Genomic DNA, 23,713 nt, shown 5'->3' with positions numbered 1-23,713 from the left:
AATTATCAAATAAAATGGCCAGTAACACACAAAAAAATTAAAGCAACTTTTTGCAAGTAGCATTTCCATCTTTTGAGACTTGAATTGGTGGAAAGCTGATTTGTATGTCATCACTTAAATATAAATGAACTGAATTCTGAACAAGTCTAAGTTTTACCAAATATAAAGAAATGCAAATCAGTTATGTGAACGAGTTTGAAGTCTTCCTTTTGATTTTTTTGTATTAATTCACAGGGTGTTAATATCGCTGACCAGACCAGCATTTATTGCCCATCTCTATTTGCTGAGACGGCAGTTGAGAGTCAACTATAATATTCTAGGTCTGGAATCTGTTGTAGATCAGACTGGGTAAGGATGGCAGATTTCCTTCCCTAAAGGACATTAGTGAGCCAGATGGGGGTTTCTGACAATCAACAATGGATTCATAGTAATCATTCATGAAATCAAATTCTACCATTTTCGCTGGTGGAATTTGAACCTGGGACCTAACAATTTTACCTGGGTCTCTGGATTATTAGTCTAGTGATAATACCATTTATTTAATGATATTGCAGAATTCAATATTCATTTGTTGATACTATTTATGGAGTTCTTAATTATTTTAAGTTGCTTAATAGGTTTTTATTTTTGATCTTTGAATCTAATTTTGTAATCTAATAATCGTAAACTGTACAGAGTTAATGCTGAGTTGCAAATTAAATACAAGAACACTATAACTGAAATGCAAGGGTAACGAAAATTACATAACAAATAACCCTTCAGGGATCATCATCAAATATCTATGGTTATGTATATAACAAAAGAGAACCACGAATCATAACACTAACTAATGGATGTGTTAAAAGAAATTCTCAAATGAAACATTTCAGATATGCATAATAAATACACAATGTTTGTAACTGTAATTGTCTAAATGTATAAAGCTGTGGTTAAGAAATTTACAAATACCTGTATATCAACAGTTTATGATAACAATTTAGAATTCTGATTTATAAAAAAAACATTAATTTTCTTGAATATTTGTAATAGGGAATTACTCAAGAGTAGTTTCAAGTGCTGAAAAGTGAATGATGATCATAAAAGGGTGCCGCATTACAGTAAGCCACACCTCTCAAATCCACCGGAAGTCTTTGAGGAGGTAAATCAGTTAACAAACACTGATCATTCAATGGATAGAATTCACATATATTTTAAGAATGCACTGACAGAGTTCCTCTTGGGAGCACTTAAACTACAAGGAACTTCCAAGGGAACTCTTATGACATATGAGCCTGATTTTCTTTATCTAAACTTAATTATAACTGCTTTGCACCATGGAATTAGCTAGGAGTACAGAACTAAGGGGGATAAGTCAAAACTTTATCAACAGCAAAAAGCAAATGGAAACAAATCAGCAGTCAGCTGTATAAACTGCCCAATTTTCTTTCTTTAATCCAATTGATTAGGGACAGGCAATAGATGCCAGCCAGCCAGCAACACCCACATCCCACAAATGAATAAATAAAAGGTTCCTGAGACATTCAGTGGAGCTTAACTATCTCCTTAAGAAAGTAAGTGTGCAGGTACAGCAGGCAGTAAAGAAGGCAAACTGTATGTTAGTCTTCATACTGAAAAGACTTGAGTTCAGGAACAATGAACAATTATTCAGAGCATTGGTGGGGCTACATCTGGAATATTGTGTGCAGTTTTGGTCTTCCTATCTGATGGTCTTGCTGTACACAGAATGCAACAAAGGTTTATCAAATTGATTCCTGTGATGTCAGGACTGTCATATGAGGTGAGCTGGAATCAGTTAGGGTTGTATTGACTGGAGTTTAGAAGAATGAGGAGGTGTCTCACAGAAACCAATGAAATCCAACTGGAACAGACAGGTTAGATGTAGGAAAGATGTTCCTGATGGTGGGGAAGTCAAATATAGTTACATAGACTGGAGAGTTGACTAACAATCAAACATTCATCAATCAAATGATTGAACATTATTTTTTTTCCCTTTTTAACTAGAGACATATTCTTCAATTAAATAATTTCTTAAAGTTCAACTCGTTAGTTTTCTCCAAGTAAAATAATAGTTTTTAAAATACTAAGGTCAATTAAATTTGCAAATTGCTTTGTAAATTTGACATTCTGGTTCTGTCTGATCAATCAGATGAAGATAAGCAACTTTACCAAAGAAAGAGAAATGTATCCACATATTCACGTGCTCCTCTCGGCCCTTTTGGTGACTAAATGTTGATCCTGTACGTATTAATATGAATCTTTGATCCATCAGTCATGCTGAAATCTTTATCATCCTTGGAACTTGGTAGGGGTGCTCAACTGTGCGGTTTCAAATGTGCACTCTCACTGTTCCATTGCTGGCAAAATTCTACTCAATATTAATGAAACTTCTCTTTTTGTCCAGTACATGTCTAAAACAAAGTGGGGCTCACAAAGGGATTGTCACATAGATTATTTTTGGAAGCTCATTCACTGTTGCACATTCATAGATCTATCAGCAGGGGAGAAGGCAGTCCAAATGAAAGTCAGACAGTCCTCCTCGCACTGGAATTGTCTCTCATCCTGATTGTGTCTTTTTGTGGTATTTGTATATATTTCTGGACTATTCATTTTGTAATGCGATGTATGTGCTGTGCTTCACTCTTAAGAAGAGACTCTTTTGTGTGTTGAACTGAAGAAGTCCATTTCTTCAACAACCTTTTCAAGATGCTTCCACTCAGAGGATGAGTGGCACATGTTCCCTCACACTCTACAGAACATTGTGACATCATGACTCAATGATTCAATGACAGCTGATTCAATGTGGACAATCAAGGGCAGGATTTTTTTCCAAAGTTAGATTATTTGCCATGCGATGTTTTAGATTGCAGCCTTATCAATTAATTTGTCATAAATTATCTGATTTGCTGATGTACCAAATTTATATTGGGAGCATCACTGCTGCGACTGAGAGTGGGTGGTGGATGGCTTGGATGTTTGTGGTTTGACTGATATCACATCCACAAACATTTGTTCCTTTCACCACTGATGTTCAGTAGCAACAGTGTTTACTATCTACAAGATGCAGAAATTCAACAAAGATCTTCAGATAGCATCTTCCCAACCCCACAACCACTTCCATCCAGAAAGACTAGAGCAGCAGACACATGGGAACACCAACACCTGCAATTTACCTTCGAAGCCACTCACCATCATCATTCCTTCACTATCGCTGGGTCAAAATCCTGGAATTCCCTCCCTATGGTCATTGTAGATCTACCTGCAGCACATGGACTACAGCAGTTCAAGAAGGCAGAAAGGGATGGGTAGTAAATGCTGGCCAGCCAGCGACACCCACATCCCACAAATTAAAATTGGGAAATTGCTATAACACTGCCGCATACTGTTTGATGGATTCACTGGGATTTCTGATGGAATGATGGTTTGATGGTGACACTTTTCTTTAGATTAGATTACTTACAATGCAGAAACAGGCCCTTCGGCCCAACAAGTCCACTCCAACCCTCCAAAGAGGTTGCTCCAAAGAGCAACCCCTTTACCTAACACCATGTGCAATTTAGCATGGCCAATTCACCTAACCTGCACATTTTTGGACTGTGGGAGGAAACTGGAGCACCTGGAGGAGACCCATGCAGACACGGAGAGAATGTGCAAACTTCACACAGACAGTTGCCTGAGGTGGGAATTGAACCTGGGTCTCTGGCGTTGTGAGGCAGCAGTGCTAACCACTGTGCCACCGTGCTGCCCTGTGGCTTGAACTATTTTTTGAGAGTAGTTATTGCTCTGTAAATGTAAATGTATTTTTAGTGAGCTGTTTTAAAATTATCTGGCATTCTGCTGCAAAACAACATACAGGTATCACTTTTTTACATATAGCTGCCACATTAGAGAGTAAGTAGATCTTGAACCTTGAAATCCAATGCTCTGTGATATGGGGAAATCGTCTGATAGAGAAACAAGTGTTTCTTGAGCTGGTAAATTAAATTATTCTCAACCTTGTCACAAATTTCTGTTATGCATTCATCAGTTTGCTACTATCTTATCTTTAATTTATCTCAGAACAATGTAAAAATGATATTAGATTCAAGTCAACAGCAAATTTATTAAAAGTACTTTAAAATATCTCAGACGTAACAGGATTTCAACACATGGTCTCAGCTGGAAACTAGTTCTTCTTCACTCATAAATTAGCTTTCTAATATACAATCAAGTATAGTTACATATAATAGAGAACTAGCTAATATAATAAAGCACTGATCAATCAAACTATTGAAAACCAGATCAGCCACAGTGCTCCAGGTTCACGTTTTTCCTAATGCCATACCATAATTCCAGTAAAAGAGTGAAGAAACAAGAAAGCGGTAGACACAAACTCTTTTGCATGCAGTTTAGAAATTATACAAAAGCTTGAGCGTCATTTGCAATGTTCAGTACTTTTAACCTAATAAGGATTTGCACTATTAATCCTGGGATCAATAATACATCTGAATCATCAATAATTTTTAACAATAAATATAAATAATTTAGAAATTATTATAAATGTACATAATGCTGGATAGCAGGAGGATTTCCTGCTCTCTCTCTTCAGCAGTGCCCTAGAATTCATTACGTTCACTTTGATTTAATTTCTGAAAGGCAGCATCCATGAGAGCAGCCCGCCCATTATACTGCACTGGGCTGTGAGCTGACATTCTGTGCTTAAATCTATAACAAAGTTTGAGATATCTGACCTGAGCGGAGTAATACATTCTGGTAAATGATCTGGAACTCCATATTCTGGAAAGATATGGGGTAACAAAGTGTACTAAGAATAATAGGATAGGTTAACTCCTGGCTTAAATCAATCCCTTTGTTTACAATCGGATTGTAACAACATAAATCAGAAATGTCCTGGAATAAGGACATAATAAAAATGGAATTTTTTAAGAAGACAATTGTCTTTAATAGACCCAGGAAGTTCCAAAGAAACTTCACAGCCAGTGAAGTACAATAATCACTGGTGTAAGGTACAAAATATGGCAGCCGACTTGAATACAGTAAGTTCCACAAATAACGTTGTGGGATAAGGATGAAGATTAAGAGATAAATATTAGCCAGAACAAGGATAATTTCTATGCTCTTCCTGGAAATACAGGTATTGGAAATTTTCCATCCATATGAGAGGAAAACTTTGGTTTAATATCTCATCAGAAGATAGCTCCGCTGACAGTGCAATACTCACTCAGTAGTGGACTAGACTGTTAGCCTTAAATTTTAGAGAGGAATGAACTATTACTTTCTGACTTGGAAACAAAAGTGCACACTACCCACTGCACAATGGCCGACACCTTATGTGTTATATAGTTATATATAACGGTTTCTAATGAACAAATAGAGATGGTTGCAATAATCATCTCCAAATATTATGCTTTCAAAGTTAGATCCAGCTGTCGAGTTAGGAATTGAGTTGTTCTACATGAAACATTTGTAATGGTTATAAAAACAAATTTGATAACAGTTATTCTTTATGCAGTTTGCTACATGAATAGTTAGCACATAGTCCGAATTTCTATCTTTGATGGTTACAACATCAGGGTTAAGCAATACTCAATAAACTAGTGAAACTTATTCCCAGTTACTTTTGCTATGTAGTATAGCAACCACAGCAATACCAAGTGACCATTAGTCTGAGAACAAATGCTGCAAAGAAAAAGACACAAAAGGTGGCTTACCAGCTTGATTAGTGACTATGGTGAGAATAGCATACTGCCTGGGAACCGTGCTCTCACTGGAGACTCCATTCACTGACTCAATCTCAAATGTGTAATTCATGTGGGCAAGAAAGTCAACAACAGTCACTGAAGTATTTGTCAAGCCTGTGTTGCGAGGTACAAAACGTACGCCTCCTCCACAGAGCGAGCACTTCTTAGGGTCTAAGCCACACATCTTACAGATGACATTATAGGTGAGATCTTTCCGTCCCCCTGTATCTACTGGTGGACTCCACTCAAGGATTAGCGATGAGTCATTAATGTTGAAAATGACATTTCGAGGGGTGGAAGGAGGTCCTGGGGATAGAAAAAAGGAACACAGCATGTTAAAGTTACTCTAGCTGTATCATTTTCCAACCATTCTAGTTAGTTTAATCAATCAAATGAAGATCTCTGTACTTTCCTGAGCCTTTAGAATTATGATACAGAATAATATCTAGTAAGAGTTGGAGGCTACCATATCATTTTCTACCTTTAAATCACATGGAGGATGTAATATTAACTTGCCAAAAGAGTTCTGGAACTATACTACACGCTTGACCTTTTCTGTGATATCACCTATTCAACATTTTTATACAGAAGTATGTATTAGTACCAAAGCAGCTTTAGTCCACAATTTCCTCTTATACCTTCAATGTACAACGGTAAAAAGTTGCACTAAAAAATTGTGTGGATTCAGTTGAATGATCCATTTGCTGTATCTGTTCTCAATAAAGATTCCAGCCTTTCAGCAGAAATGTTTCATTTCATGTAAACATGTAAATTCGGAGGAGGAGTATTTGGCCCCTCAATCCTGCTCCATCAATTGTTTAGATCACTGGTTGATCAGACTGTGGCCTTTACTTCCCCATCAAATCTAACCCCCTCCACTCCACCACCCAATATCCTTTGACTCTTGTGTAAATCTGTACTCTACCAGATTAGTCTTAGAAATATTCAATAACATACCTCCACTGCTTTCTGCCAAAAGGAATTCCACAGACTAAAGACCCTCTGAGAAATAAAATATTCTCATTATCTTCATCATAAATTTGAAAAAGCTTATTTTTAAATTGTCTCATGGAATTCTAGTCTGGCCCAAAGGCAGAAACATTTTTTCAACATTTACCCTATCAGGATTGTGTATGTTTCAATAAGATCAGCTCTTGTTCTTCCAAACCCCAAAGGATGCAAGTCCAAACTGTTCAACCTTTCCTCATTAGTCAACCTCTTCATCCCAGAACTCAAGCTCCTCAGAATTGCTTCTAATGCAAACATTTCCTTTCTAATAAAAAAAAGACTATAATTGTACCTGAGATACAGATTTGCCAAAGCTCTATAAAACTGTATTAAAATCTCCTGCATTTTTATATTCCATTTCCTGGCCATAAACAACCTCCCAAATCAATAAGAACTGGCATAAGAGAAACAATATATATTAAGGCACAATGGTTAGACAAATTGAAATACAACAATTGCAATTTAAAATTAAGTAGTGAGGTGGCTGGTTTCTTTAAAACAAAACTTTCTTCTTTTATAATTCAGAAATCATTCAATTCTAGTCCAGAATGATGAACTGCTCCTCCTCTTATGTTAATGATCTTAAAATGGAAGTTAGGGTTCAACTCCCATGGACATTATTCAAGAAAATAATACATTCTTTCTTTTAGGGCTAATTGTTGCACAAGTTACATCTTGACTGTAATTTGTACTTAATTTGTAATTAAGCACTTAACTACTTTGATACAAAAGTCAAGTTGCAAGAATACTACTCCTTCAAACTTTGAGAATTGATTCCCATTAATGTCACACTCAACTAATGCAGATTTTTCATCAAATTTTTAACAATTAATTGTCAACATACATATTTATGCATAAACTGTATCACAAAAAATAACAAATCACATACAAGATATAATTGAATAACAAGTTGTGCAAATTTAATCAATAGTACTGTCTTCAATTCCACCAAGAATTAAACAGTGAGACACAAGTGTAGGGTAACATAAGAAATAAACATTTTCCCTATTTGTTTAGAAAAGTTTTAAGAGCAAAATAGAAGATTCTCATTTCCAGCAGGGTTAAGGACTACCGATAAATTTGGTAACTTAATGCAGTAAATGCATTAATTGAATTATTTGACTTTGAATAACATTCATATTTAGTTATTTTCTGATTTTGGTTCCCCTTAATTCCTCAGTTGAAATTTCTGATTTTTATGTAAGCCGCAAAATGCATTAAACTATAAACAAGAATAACTTCTTGCAAACATGTGGAAAATACAGTGGGGTGAAGTTTTTGGGTGAAGTCCAAGTTTTTGAGTCTAGTGAGTTGTCTCACCATACCTTACCAAACTCATCAAAATAATTCTTTACTACGCCTTTATGGCTTCTCTCATCTCCGACTTATGCCTCAGCTTACCACACGCTACTCTCACAACAATTCGCCCCTCAGTCAATATTCCAGAATTCACCAACAGCCCCTGCATAAAGTGCCCTATTTAAAATCTTGTGTGCACAGAGACAAGCCCCAGTGGCTGGGCAAGGTCCGGAATATCCTGCTGGATGGGTGTGGTGAAGAGGGGGCAATGCCTCTTTCCCTTGGATCAGGTAGAGACCACCCATGTTAACACAGTCTTCAGCTGTCTGGAGGAAGGTATAAGCTCTGTAGGAAACAATGTACTTTCCTTGTACTGATGGGATTTATTCATTTTTCTCTTTTATCTCCATTTCAGGTACCTGGCTGAGGTGTGACTAGCCTTGGGTCTAATGTGACATCTTTTACACTCAGCTAGGTTATCATGACTTCTTTACTTTCAATGAAAATTTACAAAATTATAATTGACATGGAGACTGCATCATGGTTTCTGCATCATGCTTTTGAAATCCCTATTTATGCTTTTCTTATCTCGAATCTCAATTATTCCAATACATTCCTGGTTCATCTCAAAAGCATCTACTCTCTGTAAACTTCAGTCCCCCCAAACCTCTTACCTGAGTCCTGAATCATGCCAAATCTCATTCGCCCATCATCCTTATGTTCATCAACCTATATTGTGTATTTCTCTAATCATGCCTCAATTTTTAACTTCTCATCACGTTCTAATTATTTCACAGCTTTCCCAGCCTCTCCAACATAACATCCTCCAGTTTTACAACATACCAAATACTCCAACTCTGCTGTGTTCTATATCTTTGAACTTCTTTATTTACAGCCAGACCTTAAACAATGAAATCCTATTCCTCAAATCATGGAAATACTGTGGAGCAAATTATGTAAGTGTAACACATTGAAATATCTAGATCAATTTGGATTTCAACCCAATGACATAGAGAAGCCTTTCATCAAGGTAAAGAAATGAGGTGAAGCACAAACCATATTATGTTGGTCAGTTTTCAGTCTTCAACCAACGTAAATCAATAAATATCAAATATAAAAATAAATATTGGTATTTTTTAGGTAACATGCATTTTTTCAGTTACAAATGTTCACACTTTTTATGTTAAATTCCAAGTTTACATTTGTATATTTCACATTATACTAAGTTAGACAAAATAAACTTTAAAAAGGGAACTTGTAAATGGCAGTGAAGAGCATACCAAATGTTTACATGTACACATTAGGGATGGCAGCAAAAATGAAGCAAATCCATTAAAAATGCAAACAGCTTCCTACCTGATGGCAGAGAATAACAATTAAAAAATACATTTTAACTTGTGCACATCTTATATTGGCCACAACCAAAGGAGTGTTTATTATTTTAAGCTACCCAATTTTATGGAAAAACTTGGAGAATGTAAACAGTTTCAGCAACTTGACTACAATTTGATAAGCAATAACTTTGTTTTTTTTATCTACTCATTTAAGGGATGCGGGCATTGGCATTTATTACCTATTGGCCCTTGAAAAGATGGTGGTGAGCCTATGAACAGGCACCTGAGATGATCTCATTTTTCTTCACTAGACCAGTGAAGGGATGATCCTTTAATGGAAATCAAGGTTATAAAGCATTACAACAGAACAAATAGTGACCATGGTCCCTATCTTCTGGTCTCCAGATCAATGGAGATAGGACACATGCTGAAAGATTAGTAACAGTCCCCCGCCCCGTAGAAGTCCTGATGCTAGACATTTGCAGGAATTGCCCTGGGAATTTCAATATTCAGTGCTCTGACTTCCTGCTGCATTATGTTACTAACCCGAAGATTCAGATAGAGACTTGGGCGAAATATATGGACTGACCTGAACACCTACCCATTAATATCTAACAGTTAAAAGCTGGTTGACCAACTGTGTCACACAACCTAACATTACAATCACTGCTGCTCCCCCCAAAACCCACCAATCATCCAAGTACCCAACTGATGTGACCAGACTACCTACTAACCACTCGTGTACACCCCTTCACAACCCGACTCAACTTAACTACCAACACAACTAATTCTCCAATGTATACCAACCTGACAGTTCGAACCAAAATCTCTGCCTTCAGCATCTGACTACAGCCGTAATCTACAACCAGAACCAACTACATTCAAACTAACAATTTTTTTTGGATTAGATTACTTACAGCATGGAAACAGGCCCTTTGGCCCAACAAGTCCACACCAACCCTTCGAAGAGCAACCCACCCAGAGCCACTCCCCTACATTTACCCCTTCATCTAACACTATGGGCAATTTAGCATGGCCAATTCACCTAACCTGCACATTTTTGGACTGTGGGAGGAAACCGGAGCACTCGGAGGAAACCCACGCAGACACATGGAGAACGTACAAACTCCACACAGACAGTTGCCCGAGGCGGGAATTGAACCCTGGTTTCTGGTGCTGTAAGGCAGCAGTGCTAACCACTGTGCCGCTCAATTTGATTAAGACCATAACACATAGGAGCAAAAGTAAGCCATTCAGCCCATAAAATATGCTCCATTGTTCAATAACCTCCTTACTGATATGTTAGCCCTCAAATCTACTTTCCTGCTTTTTCCTCATAATCTTTGATTCTCTGACTGGTTAAAAATCTGTCTGTTTCAGCCTTGAATATACCTAGTGGTCCAGCCTCAACATGCTTGCTGTGGTAAAGAATTCTACAGATTCACAACCCTGTGAGGAAGATTTTCCTCCTGAAATCTATCTTAAATAGGCAACCTCTTATTCTGAGCTTTTGCCCTTCTTTCCTAGACTCAAAGGAAAACAACTGTTCTGCACCTACCCTGTCAGGTCCTCCAAGGCCTTGAATGTTTCAATAAGGTCCCTTCTCATTCTTCTATGATCTAACAAGTACAGGCCCAATCTACTAAGTCTCTCCTCAAACTTCAGCTGTCCCGTACCTGATTTCAGTCTAGTCAACATTTTCTGGACTGCCTAAAATTCCAGAATACCAGATTATAGTCCAATAGGTTCATTTGGAAGCACAAGCTTTCGGAATGCTCCTCCTTCATCAGGTACCTGACAAAGGAGCAGCGGTCTGAAATTTGCACTTCCAAATAAACCTGTTGGATTTTAACCTCGTGTTGTGTGATTTTTAACTTTGTCTACCCCAGTCCAACACCAACACCTCCACATCATGGCTACAATGCCACAATACACTTCCTTAGGTAAGGGTCCCAAAACTGTTCAAAGTCTCCCAGCTGTAGTCTGACTAGTGCTTTGTTCAGTTACAGTAAAACTTTCCTATTTGTATGTTCTATTCCCTTTGAAATAAAGGCCAACATTCCATTTACCTGCTATATACCTGCTGAACTTAGATCTGATTGATCGATGAGGACTCCAATATCCCTCTGTCCTGTACTATTGTGCAGCGTTTCTCCATTTAAATAATATTCAGCTCCTCTATTCTCCCTACCAAAATGCATAACCTCACATTATATTCCAACTGCCAAGTTTTTGCCCAGTCACTTAACCCATCTATGTTTTTCTGCACACTCTTTGTGTCTTTCTCACCACTTGCCTTCTTCTCTATTTCTGTGTGATCTGCAAACTTGCCTGTAGGATGTTCATTCTCCTCATCCAAATCATTAATCTAAATTGCAAATATATGTGGCCCTAGCACTGATCCTGCTACCACTAACACCATAGACTCTTATCTCATTAAGCAGTCTAATATGTAACATCTTATCAAATGCTTTCTGAAAATCCAAATGCTGTACATTTATATTTTACTTCCTCTTTTTCTGTCCTACTTGTTACATTTGAATGAATTCTTGTTAACATTGTCAGGAATGATTTCCCCTTCATGAAGCCATATTGACTCTGCTTGATCAAATGTATTTCTAAAAGCCCTGACTCTGATATTTTCTCAATAATACACATAAGCTAACTGGTCTACAGTATGGGTTAAATTGGCAGTTATCCAGTCTTCTGGGACTTTTCCAGAATCTAAGCATTCCTTGAAGATTACTACCAGTGCATGTACCATGTCTGTAGATATTTCCTTTTCATCTCCGAAGATATATCACATTAGGTCTAAGGGACTTATCAATCTTTATTAATGTCTTCTATTGTGAAGTCTAATGCAAAGTACTTATTTCCCAAGCATCATTCACTAAGGAATCTATTTTCATTGTGGCTCCTCCATCCCTAATTTTATTTTCTTCTTTTCTTTTGGTTATCTTTTGCTGATTTTTAACATTTGTCCAATCCTCTAGATTACCATTAATCTTTGCTGCATTCTAACTTTTTCTTCCAATCTGGTGCTATCCCTGGGTAACTAAGGTTCTATTAGCCCCTTCCCAGAACCCTTCTCTCTCACTGGAATTTGTCTTTGCTGTGAGCCATGACATATTTTCTTAAATGTCTGTTTTAATTATTTTGTTGATAAACGTGTTCTCCAATCCATTTCAGCCAGCTCTGCCCTCAATCCTTTGTAATTTCCCCTATTTAAACTTAGCACTGTTTTTCCCTACCAAAGTCCCTCCCTCTCATATGGTCAATTTCCGAGGAGATTTTTTACTCTGATTTCATTTATTAAATCTACCTTATTACACATCATCTTACCCAAAACTCACTGCTTTTAAGCTGTGCCTCAAATTTATTCTCTTAGAAAAAGGTGTTGGTAATTAGTCCTATACCTCCTCCGTGACTTGAAATCAGATGCATTCTACTGATATCACTCATATAGAGCACATTGGGTTTTTTTTAAGGGTAGATGTGCTACTTAAATTAAGCTGTTTGGGAAAGAATGATTAGGATTTGAAATTCTCCACTACACAATCAATTGTTGAAACAAAGTCAATAAATACTTTGAAATGGGAGGTAAACAACTGCTTGATTGAGTGCAGCATTAAATATCATTGGAATCTAGCAAGGGAGTGGAATTAGACTAAATAACTCATCTGGGGAAAAATACAATGCTCAAGATCAGATGGGACAAACAAACTATTTCAGTAAAGCAAAATTACTTGATTTTCTCCTGAGATGGATTAAATCTCCTGAGGTGATTACATTATTATTCTGATGAAAAAACGCAGGGTATACAACATTTACTGCAACACAGATGACGCACAGCAACTTTGTATCAGCCACGGGCAGTTAGCCATGGAGCATCAGTGGCTCAAAGTGAACTTTTACTTTAACTGAAGATGTTTGGCAGATTAGCACAAAATGTATCTCATCCAGGTGTGTTGCTGCAGATTGTCTTACCAGCTGAACACCTTATGATTTAATGATCTGAAATATTTAGAAATGTTAAATAAAAATACATGTATGAATACAGTAGTTGTCTACCCTAATTGCTAAGATAGCATCAGAGAGCAACACACAAAAACAAATTACGTAGATCCCATGTTTAACTTAGCTGGACAGGTAAGAGCATTTCACTTAGATAATCATCTCTGATCAGCATTCAGTGATTTTGCTCCATGTGGATATTGCGCAAAGCAGATATTAGACTAAATTCGGATACTCTTCACAGTTGAAACTTGTCTCACTAGCAGTTTTCCACTTTTTTTCTCTCAAGTATAGGGGTGAGAGAGAATGATTAACTCAGTCTGTAATGTTATGGACTAGGCCAGGCCACTCAAAACAGTCTTAAGTAGGCAGCCCTCGATCTAACTTTGCAATTTGTTTCGGTAAGCATACGGTGAAAATTACCCGGAGTAAGATAGCTAGCTTGACAGCTAGATTGTAAAACAGACAAAAAGTTTATTCACAAAATTACACAATGAGACACAAAGGAACTCACCCTATCCAACTAGATTTAATTATGCTGTTCCAAATACACACAACAGTTCCAAAAGCAAATGCCCTTTAAAAACCAGTATAAATTGAACATATGCTTACAGGTTGAGGTTGAAGGCAGAAAGAGAGAGAGTTTCCACACAGCTCCCTGTTGAACTTCCCAGTTCAAGACTGAACTAAAACTTCTCAGCTCAGCTAAAGAGCTGATCACTCCCCTTTCATTATACAGGTCACTTCTAAAACATGACCACTTTGGCCTGAAGTCTCATCTGTTTACATATAAACAAAAGGTGTCTCAAAATCCTTTTAATCACTGACTGCTCGGAGCCCAGCCCGGTTTTTCGCCCCTCTCAAAAATAAATCAAGGACAGAGTATCCTTGAGCCGAGGAACAGATTTTAGGAAAAAAAGGGACGAGCTTTGTGACACCTTCCCTTTTAAAAAAATAGTGAACCATCAATACCAAAGGGTGGCTTCATTTTTAACCCTTCAAACGGTGGCACAGTGGTTAGCATTGTTGCCTCACAGCACCAGAGACCTGGGTTCAATTCCCGCCTCAGGCAATTGACTGTGTGGAGTTTGCACGTTCTCCCCGTGTCTGCGTGGGTTTCCTCCGGGTGCTCCGGTTTCCTCCCACAGTCCAAAGATGTGCGGATCAGGTGAATTGGCCATGCTAAATTGCCCATAGTGTTAGGTAAGGGGTAAATGTAGGGGTATGGGTGGGTTGCGCTTCGGTGGGTTGGTGTGGACTTGTTGGGCCGAAGGGCCTGTTTCCACATTGTAAGTAATCTAAAAAAAAAACCTGGTTAGTAATCTAAACACACATATACACAATACTAACTATAGACATGCAAACATGCACAACAACACGCAAATTCAGGCCGTGGCACACCCATAAACGAATGCCTCCGTATCTCATTCGAGTCTTGATAACACATCAGCAATCATGTTTTTGTGACCTGCCACATGCACAATTGTCAAATTGAATGGCTGCAACAACAAGTTCCATCTAAACAGTCTGGCATTTTTGTCCTTAAATTTTTCCACAAATGTCAAGGGGTTGTGACCAATGTATACGATTGTCTCAGATGTATTGCTGGTAACATAAACACTGAAATGTTGTCATGTCGACACCAAGCTTAAAGTCCCTTTCTCTACCGTTGAATATTTCTGTCGATGAATGTTCAAGTTCCTGGAAAAACATCCGATGGGTCTTTCTATCCCTTTGTCATCCTCCTTCAGGAGCACCGCACTGACACCCACATCACTGGTATCGACAGCCACCTTGAAAGGCTTTGTGTAATCTGGTGTGGCTAATACTAGGGCAGTGGTTAACAGAGTTTTCAGGCTGTCAAATGCCTTTTGACAGTCCTCTGTCCATTGAAACTTATTGCCCTTTTTTAACAGTTCTGTGAGTGGAGCAGCCACACTGCTAAAGTTCGGCACTAACATTCGATAAAATCCACTCAATCCCAGGAACCATATACGGCTTTTTTTTTGGTGGTGTGGGAAATTCCCCAATTACTTTTGCTTTCGCATCGCGTGGAACCATTTGTCCATGTTCAATAACATGGCCCAGGAAGGTGACTTGGGCTCTGGCAAATTCACTTTTAGCTAGGTTTACCAGCGAGCCTGCCTTCCAAAGTCAATTGAATAAGTCCGATAAATGCTGTAAATGTTCCTTTCATGAGTGACTAAAAATCACCAAGTCATCAATGTACGTCACACAGTTGGGTAATCTGGCAATGACCTTATTACTCAATCTCTGAAATGTGGCAGGAGCGTTTTTCATACTTAATAGCATGACTTTGAACCGATATAGTCAATTTGGGATTATGAAAGTTGAAATCAGCTTTGCTCTCTTTGACAGAGGTACTTACCAGTATCCTCTGAGCACATCAAACTTAGAAATATAAGTTGCTTGTCCCACTTTTTTGACAAAGTCCTCCAACCATGGAATTGGATATGCATCAGTCTTTGTAATGGTGTTGACTTTGTGATAGTCCATCTGGCTTTGGCACTGTGACCATGGGTGAGCTCCAGTCACTGTAACTCACTTCGATCATGCCATCTTGGAGCATACGCTCTATCTCTTTCTGAACCTGTGCCAACTTTACAGGGTTATGCCTATAAGGATATTGCCTAATCGGATCAGAATCTTATATATCTACATTATGCACAACTAGGTTAGTACTGCCAATTTATTTCCACATATCTCCCCACATGATAGTAATAACCATGTGGGTGGCACAGTGGTTAGCACTGCTGCCTCACAGCGCCAGAGACCCTGGTTCAGTTCCCGCCTCAGGCGACTGACTGCGTGGAGTTTGCATGTTCTCCCAGTGTCAGCGTGGGTTTCCTCCCGGTGCTCCGATTTCCTCCCACAGTCCAAAGATGTGCGGGCCAGGTGAATTGGCCATGCTAAATTGCCCATAGTGTTAGGTAAGGGGTAAATGTAGGGGTATGGGTGGGTTGTGCTTCGGCGGGTCGGTGCGGACTTGTTGGGCCAAAGGGCCTGTTTCTGCACTGTAAGTTATCTAATCTATCTATCTAATCTAACTTTTTCAGGTCATTTTGATTTTCTTGTGTCAGGTAACTCAATAATTATCCCAACTTTTGACAAATTCCTCATTCTCCAATTTGATTTGAGGAATGTTCAATTCAGAATCCTCTGAACCTGGTTCTTCATTCTGTGCTGTAATCAGTAACACCTTCTCTTGCTTTCCTTCCCTATCAAAATATCTTCTGAGTATATTCACATGACACACTCTTTGAGATTTCTTCCTGTCTGGAATCCTTATCAACTGGTTCACCCCACTCAATTTCTTCACAATGTGATCAGGTCCACTAAACCTTTCTTTTAAAGGCTTACCTGTTACTGGAAGTAACACCAAATACCTTAGGCCTGATTGCAAAATTGCAAATTTGCAATTTCTTATCCGCTTCCTGTTTCATTGTATGCTGTGATACTATTAAATGCTGTCCAGCCAACTCTCCAGCTCTATTTAATCCTTCTCTAAAGTTCGACACATAGTCCAAATGGGTGACCTTTGAATCCTGACTTATTAATTTCTCCTTAATCAATTTTAACAGTCCTCTTACTTCATGCCCCAGAATTAATTCAAATGGACTGAATTTGGTTGATTCATTCGGTGCATCTCTGATCGTAAAAAGTACAAACTGAACTCCCTTCTCCCAATCATCTGGATAATCCTGACCATAAGCCCTCAATGGTCTTTAATGTTTAATGCTATCTCTCTAGTGCTCCCTGAAATTCCAGATGGTACACAGTAGATTTGAATTGCTTTATTCCCAAGTTATCCGTATCTTCCTTGAATAGTTTGGATGCGAAGTTTGATATTTGATCAGACTGGATCTCTATTGGTAGTCCGTATCTCGTAAAAAATTTAAGTAGTTCTTCTACAACCTTTTTAGCTGTGATGTTGCATAATGAGATTGCATCTGGAAATCTAGTCGATACATCCATCGTTGTTAACAAATACTTATTCTCACTTTTTGTTTGAGGTAGGGGACCTACACAATCAATCAAGACTCTTATGAAAGGTTCCTTGAATGCTGGAATAGATATTAAAGGTACAGGTTTTATTACTGCTTGTGATTTTCTGATTAGCTGACATGTACGACACATATGGCAAAATTCAGCTACATCCTTGTATAGTCCAGGCCATTAAAAATGTCTTTGTATTTTACCCTGTGTTTTCCTCACCCCTAAATGACCTCCAAGTGGTAGTTCATACGTCACTTGCAGCATCTCGCTTCTATACCCTATTGGCAAAACAATTTGATGCATTTCGGCCTGTTTCTCACCTGTTTGAATGTGTGATGGTCTCCATTTCCTAATTAAGACATCATTTGTTAAGTAATAACGTACAGGAATGCATTCACTTTCTTAGTCATGCCTTTTGATATAACTGTTTTAACTTCTCATCTTTCTGCTGTAATTCAATCAGTTTAGCAGAGCTCTCTGCTCTTCCACATGAGTTTGCACTACTTAAACATGTTTACCTACTTGCTCCTTCTCTGTGCCACTTATCTGATCAAAGAAGTTTTGGATAACACTACATCAGCTTCCTTATCTGTGCCTTTTGATCTCTCCTGCTTCAGCTTGTGCCTCTGTGATCTTGTGATCACACAATCAGGGAAAATTCCTAGATAAATATTCTCCATGTCTTCAGTTGCCTGTGTCTCCACTGGCTTTTCAACTAGAGTAGGCATCACGCCTGCTGGTGAATCAGTTATATCATTTTCAAGGACAAATTGTATTCCTGGAACTGAGATTTTGTCTAGTACTCCTACCACAAATTTCCACTCTTCTCCATTATCTGTAGCCTCACTTTACATAACTGCATACTTTTTGTCTCACCATGAATTCCTGTTACCAGTACCTTCTCTGGCAATAGCTCATCGGGAGCACATATCTCATCATCCTTCAACATCACAGACTGAAAGGATCCTGTGTCCTTAATATTGTACCCTCCTTACCTATTACCCCTGGCCTATGTGAATTGATTTTACCCTTGCATTTACGTTTTTTAAGCAGATCTGGCACTTCCTCCTTAATCAACCTCTGATCCTCTTGTACACTCTGAGGCAATTGTCTAACTTCCCTTGTGCTTTTTGTTACTAGTTCAACACAACTTCCAGACTTGTCTGGTTTTCCTACTTTTGGCTTTCTCCTAGCCCACCAACACTGTGATGTTATGTGGCCCACTTTATTACGATAAAATCACCGGAACTTATTAACTTTTTTGTTCCCCTCAAGGGTTTCTTTTTTACCCTGTGGTAAGTTCTCATTATGATCTTCATTCAGATCCACCTTTCCCTTTCTAAGTGAAGATTTCTCTTTGCCCCACTTTCTATCCCTCATGGACTGAAATTGATTCTGGAAGCCAAACTGAGTTTTATGGACCAGCTCATAACCATCAGCCACTTCAGCTGCTAACCTTGCTATGTTAACTCTCTGCTCTTCCATAAGAGTTTCCACTACTTAAGCAAGGAGTTAAGCAGGCTAAAAGGGGTCATGACATAGCTTTAGCGAGCAGAATTAAGGAGAATCCCAAAGCATTTTATCCTTATATAAGAAGCAAGTGGGTAACTAGAGAAAGGATTGGTCCATTAAAGGATAACGAAGGAAGGCTGTGTGTTGAACCTGAGAAAATGGGTGAGATTCTGAATGATTACTTTGCATCAGTGCTCACTGAGGAGAGGAACATGATGAATGTTGAGATTAGAGATACAAGTTTGATTCGTCTGAATCACATTGATATAAGTAGGGAAGATGTGTTGGGCAGTCTAGAGGTTATTAAGGTGGACAAATCCCCAGGACCAGATGGGATCTATCCCAGGTTGCTGAGGAAGGCGAGAGAGGAAACAGCTGGGGCCCTGACAGATATCTTTGTGGCATCCTAAAACATAGGTGAGGGGCCGGAGGACTGCTCATCTGGCCCCCCTGTACAAGAAGGGTAATAGGGATATTCCAGGTAACTACAGAGCAGTGAGCCTGACGTCAGTGGTAGGTAAGTTGCTGGAGAAGGTACTGAGGGATAGGATCTATTTATATTTAGAAAAGAATGGGCTTATCAGTGATAGGCAACATGGTTACCAACTTACCAACTTAATAGAGTTCTTCAAGGAAGTGACCAAGCTGACAGATGAAGGAAGAGTGTTGATGTCATATACATGGACTTTAGTAAGGTGTTTGATAAGGTTCCCCATGGGAGACTAACAGAGAAAGTTAAGTCACATGATATGCAGGGTATCCTAGCTGGTGGATAAAGAACTGGTTGAGCAACAGGAGACAGAGAGTAGTAGTTGAAGGGAGTTTCTCGAAATGGAGAAAGGTGACCAGTGGTGTTCCACAGGGGTCAGTATTGGGGCCACTGTTGTTTGTAATATACATAAGTGATCTGGAAGAGGGCACTGTTGGTATGATCAGCAAGTTTGTAGATGACACGAAGCATAAGGGACTGTCAGAGAATACAGGAGGATATAGATAGACTGGAGAATTGGGCGGAAAAGTGGCAGATGGTTTTCAATCTAGACAAATGTGAGGTGATGCATTTAGGCAAGTCTAATTCTAGAGTGAATTATACAATGAATGGAAGAGCCCTGGGAAAAGTTGATGGGCAGAGAGATCTGGGAGTACAGGTCCATTGTTATATGAAAGTTGGTGCACAGGTGGATAGAGTGGTCAAGAAAGTATAGAGTATGCTTGCCTTCATTGGAAGAGGTATTGAGTATAAGAGCTGGCAAGTCATGTTAAAATTGTACAACACATTGGTTCGGCCGCATTTAGAATACTGCGTACAGTTCTGGTCCCAAATTACTAAAAGGATGTGGACGCTTTGGAGAGGGTGCAGAGAAGGTTTACGAGGATGTTGCCTGGTATGGAAGGTGCTAGCTATGAACAGAGGTTGAGTAGGTTAGGTTTAGTTTCACCAAACAAAACGGAGATTGAAGGGGGACCTCATTGAGGTTTACAAAATCATGAAGAGTATAGACAGAGTGGATAGAGACAAACTTTTTCCCAGGGTGAAGGATTCAATAACGAGAGGTCACGCTTTCAAGGTGAGAGGCGGAAAGTTTAAGGGGGATACAAGTGGTAAGTACTTCACACAGAGGGTGGTGGGCATTTGGAACACGTTGCCAGCAGAGGTGGTAGTGGCAGGCTCGGTAGATTCATTTAAGATGCGTCTGGACAGATGCATGACTAGGTGGGGAGCAGAGGGATACAGATGCTTAGGAATTGCCCGATAAGTTTAGACAGTACATTTGGATCGGCTCAAGCTTGGAGGGCCGAAGGGCCTGTTCCTGGGGTGTAAATTTTCTTTGTTCTTTGTACTTCCACACTGAGCCTACCCTCAGCCTTTATCTCCAGCCTTTTAAGCGGACTTTCCTTTTCAAGTGTCAATTTTTGAAGTTCAAAAGCTCTCTTTTCTTTCTCCACTATTTTTCCCTCTCTCCTGCTGATCTTTCTTTTTCCCTTTCTTCTGCGTTTAATTATAACTTTACGTGTTTCGTTTCTGCTGCCCTTTCTTTATCTCCCACCTCTAACTTGAGCTGATTCATTTGCAATTGAATTCTTTCCATCTCTATAGATTCTGATGGTTTCTCCAGCAAGTTTAAATGCTGAGCTACTGCTATAATTATTCCCCCTTTCCTCATAGAATTAGGCAGTTCCAATTTCAACCTCTCTGCTAATTCTTGCAACTTGGTCTTATTCACATTTTGCAAAACTTGCAAAGTCACCACATCCACTTCCAGAAAATTTTTGGTGACTGAAAGAGCCATTACTATCCTAAGCTTTGTCTACCCAACCAAACCAACACCTGAAATAAAGACACTAGCTCCTACCACTCGCTGTTTAAAACCCCGCCAAGAGCCCCCAGTCTGTTATGGACAAGGTCAGACCACTCAAAACATTCTTAAGCAGGCAGCCCTCGACCTAACTTTGCAATTTGTTTCAGTAAGTGTCCAGTGAAAATTACCCAGAGTAAGATAGCTAGGTTGACTACTAGATTTTAAAACAAGTCAAAAGATTTATTCACAAAATTACACAATGAAACACAAAGGACAGAACTCAATCTCTCCAGCCAGACTTAGTTATGCTGTTCTGAATACACACAACAGTACCATAAGCAAACTCCCTTTAAAAACCAGTATAAATGGAACACATACTTACAGGTTGAAGTTGAAGGCAGAAGTGCAGAGAGTTTCCACACAGCTCCCTGGTGAATCTCCTACTTCAAGACTGAACTAAAACTGCTCAGCTCAGCTAAAGAGCTGACCACGCCCCTTTCATTATACAGGTCACTTCTAAAGTATGACCACTTTGGCCTGAAGTTTCATCTGTTTATATATAAAAAAGGCCTCTCAAAATCCTTTTTATCTCTGTACTAAATCAGACTGATTGGAGCCCAGCCCAATTTATTGCCCCTCTAAAAAAAACATCAAGGACAGAGTCTCCTTGAGTTATGGAATATCTTCTGAAAAAAGGGACTAGCTCTGTGACAGTAAGGAATTCAACAACTTTCTTGATATTTTTGCTGCTATTTGCAGGGCTCAAAAAAGTCAAAGTCTAGTCTGCTGTTAGCCTAACCAGTTTTTCCTTTGTACAGTACTGAGACATTATAGTTACCAATTATTCTCAGTTAAGTTGTTGCATTTCATCTGTTCAAATGGAGCTTGTGTATCCCTCAGTTACCTCATTTATAGTACTGTTTATAATCGATACTGATACTTTGTAATCTGTTGGACTCTAGTCTATTTCATTGAATCATCCTTGCCTATATTAGAATATTTGTAAAAATAAAGGAGGGTTGCAACTAGAGAGGGCATGCACAGACAGAACTATTCTTTTCTAGTTTTGAATGATACCTTTTGCAGCTACTTAGTTAGGTCAGAAGCCATAGATGCAGAGATTTTTCCACAGGTATTTTCGTAACATTTCTTGTGGCAGTTCACCTCTTTTGGCACAGTTTATGATGTGCTAGAAAATGTGGTGAAAATTTGTAACTGTTCTGTTTGGGGTGAGTAAACTGTTTTCTTCCACATGAAAATAAAGGTTCTTTTCCCTTGTGATCACTGCTGCTTGTAAATACAAACATTTTCCCTCCTCAATACCGGTTGACAAATATCAGCACTGCCTTAATAAAATTATCTGTAGATGTAAATTGGTCCTTTTCATTTTTCACTCAATTTAGGGAATACACAAAAATATTATGATGAAAAGCCTGTAAAGTGGAATCGTAGAAAAGGAAAATAATTAAATGTGGAAATAATTTAATAGTCAAAATGCATATCGGACATCGTCACTTCTTTATTAACTTTCCAATATAATAGCTGCGATATGCACGAGAAATGGCAACATCCTTGTGACTTCATTTGTACCAATCTTGAATTGGTGAACTCACTGCTGAAGTTATTTCTGTGTCTTCTTGAATACCTTCAGCAGATCTCCCTTCAACCTTCCAAACTATAGTGAAAATACCCCAACATCTGTTGCCTGCTTTAATAATTATAATTTGCCATTTCAGGAAACACTTTGGTGAACTGACCTGCACTTTCATTTCTTTTAAATTCTATGCAAAAAAAGTATGGATTTTAATAGAGTAACTTTGACTCTTGAGACCTTTAACAAAAATGGGATGGATGAAATGTGGAAGTCCCACTCCCTTCTCCTATAGATCATATTGTTGATAACTGGGGGATGGCATTTGACTGTGAATTACAAAAGTGGAGCAACTGACTCAGGGTCTATTTGCAATTAATGCTGAATTCAGTAAAGACCCCTTTCCACTCTTCCGGGTCTTCAACAGCAAAGTGAGAGTCAGAAATTTCAGGAATAAACATAAATACTCCTGAAATATGGATAAGGTGCGTCAAAGTATCATTACATGAAGTTATTTACATCTGCAAACTTTTGAAAGTGTGAAAAAGGACTGCAGTTACATTTAGAAGGAAAAACACTAGCTGCTGGACTCGTTTATCAAGGGGTCATCTGTTGTACTTGTGAAATAAAAGAAAACTATTACCACCCTTTCCTGTAGTTTTACTGGAGTTGAAGAGCAGTTTGCAAGGTTTTTAAAATTCATTTGTGGAACATGGAATTGCTGGTTGACCAGCATTTACTGCTCATCCCGAGTTGCCCATGAGAAGGTGATGGTGAGCTGCCTTAATGAAATCCTGCAGTCCACGTATTGTAGGTAGACCCAGCAACAGTGAAGGAACGGTGATATATTTCCAAGTCAGGATGGTGAGTGCTTAGAGGGGATCTTGCCAACAGTGATGT

At 38.7% G+C, this 23,713-nt stretch overlaps 1 protein-coding gene across 3 annotated transcripts in view; it reads right to left on the bottom strand.

The window, feature by feature from the left end:
• Positions 1-23,713, bottom strand: part of epha6 (eph receptor A6) — a 695,738-nt gene that overhangs the window by 254,981 nt on the left and 417,044 nt on the right. For all 3 annotated transcript variants that reach the window (XM_060833528.1, XM_060833529.1, XM_060833530.1), the window contains exon 5: positions 5,709-6,044. In XM_060833528.1, coding sequence (XP_060689511.1) covers positions 5,709-6,044 — 336 coding nt within the window. The remainder of the gene's footprint in view (positions 1-5,708; positions 6,045-23,713) is intronic.

This window comes from Hemiscyllium ocellatum, chromosome 12 (genome assembly GCF_020745735.1).
Source record: "Hemiscyllium ocellatum isolate sHemOce1 chromosome 12, sHemOce1.pat.X.cur, whole genome shotgun sequence".
Lineage (NCBI taxonomy): Eukaryota > Metazoa > Chordata > Chondrichthyes > Orectolobiformes > Hemiscylliidae > Hemiscyllium > Hemiscyllium ocellatum.
The sequence above is the reverse complement of the archived record's forward strand: the minus strand, read 5'-3'. Positions and strand labels throughout refer to the sequence as shown.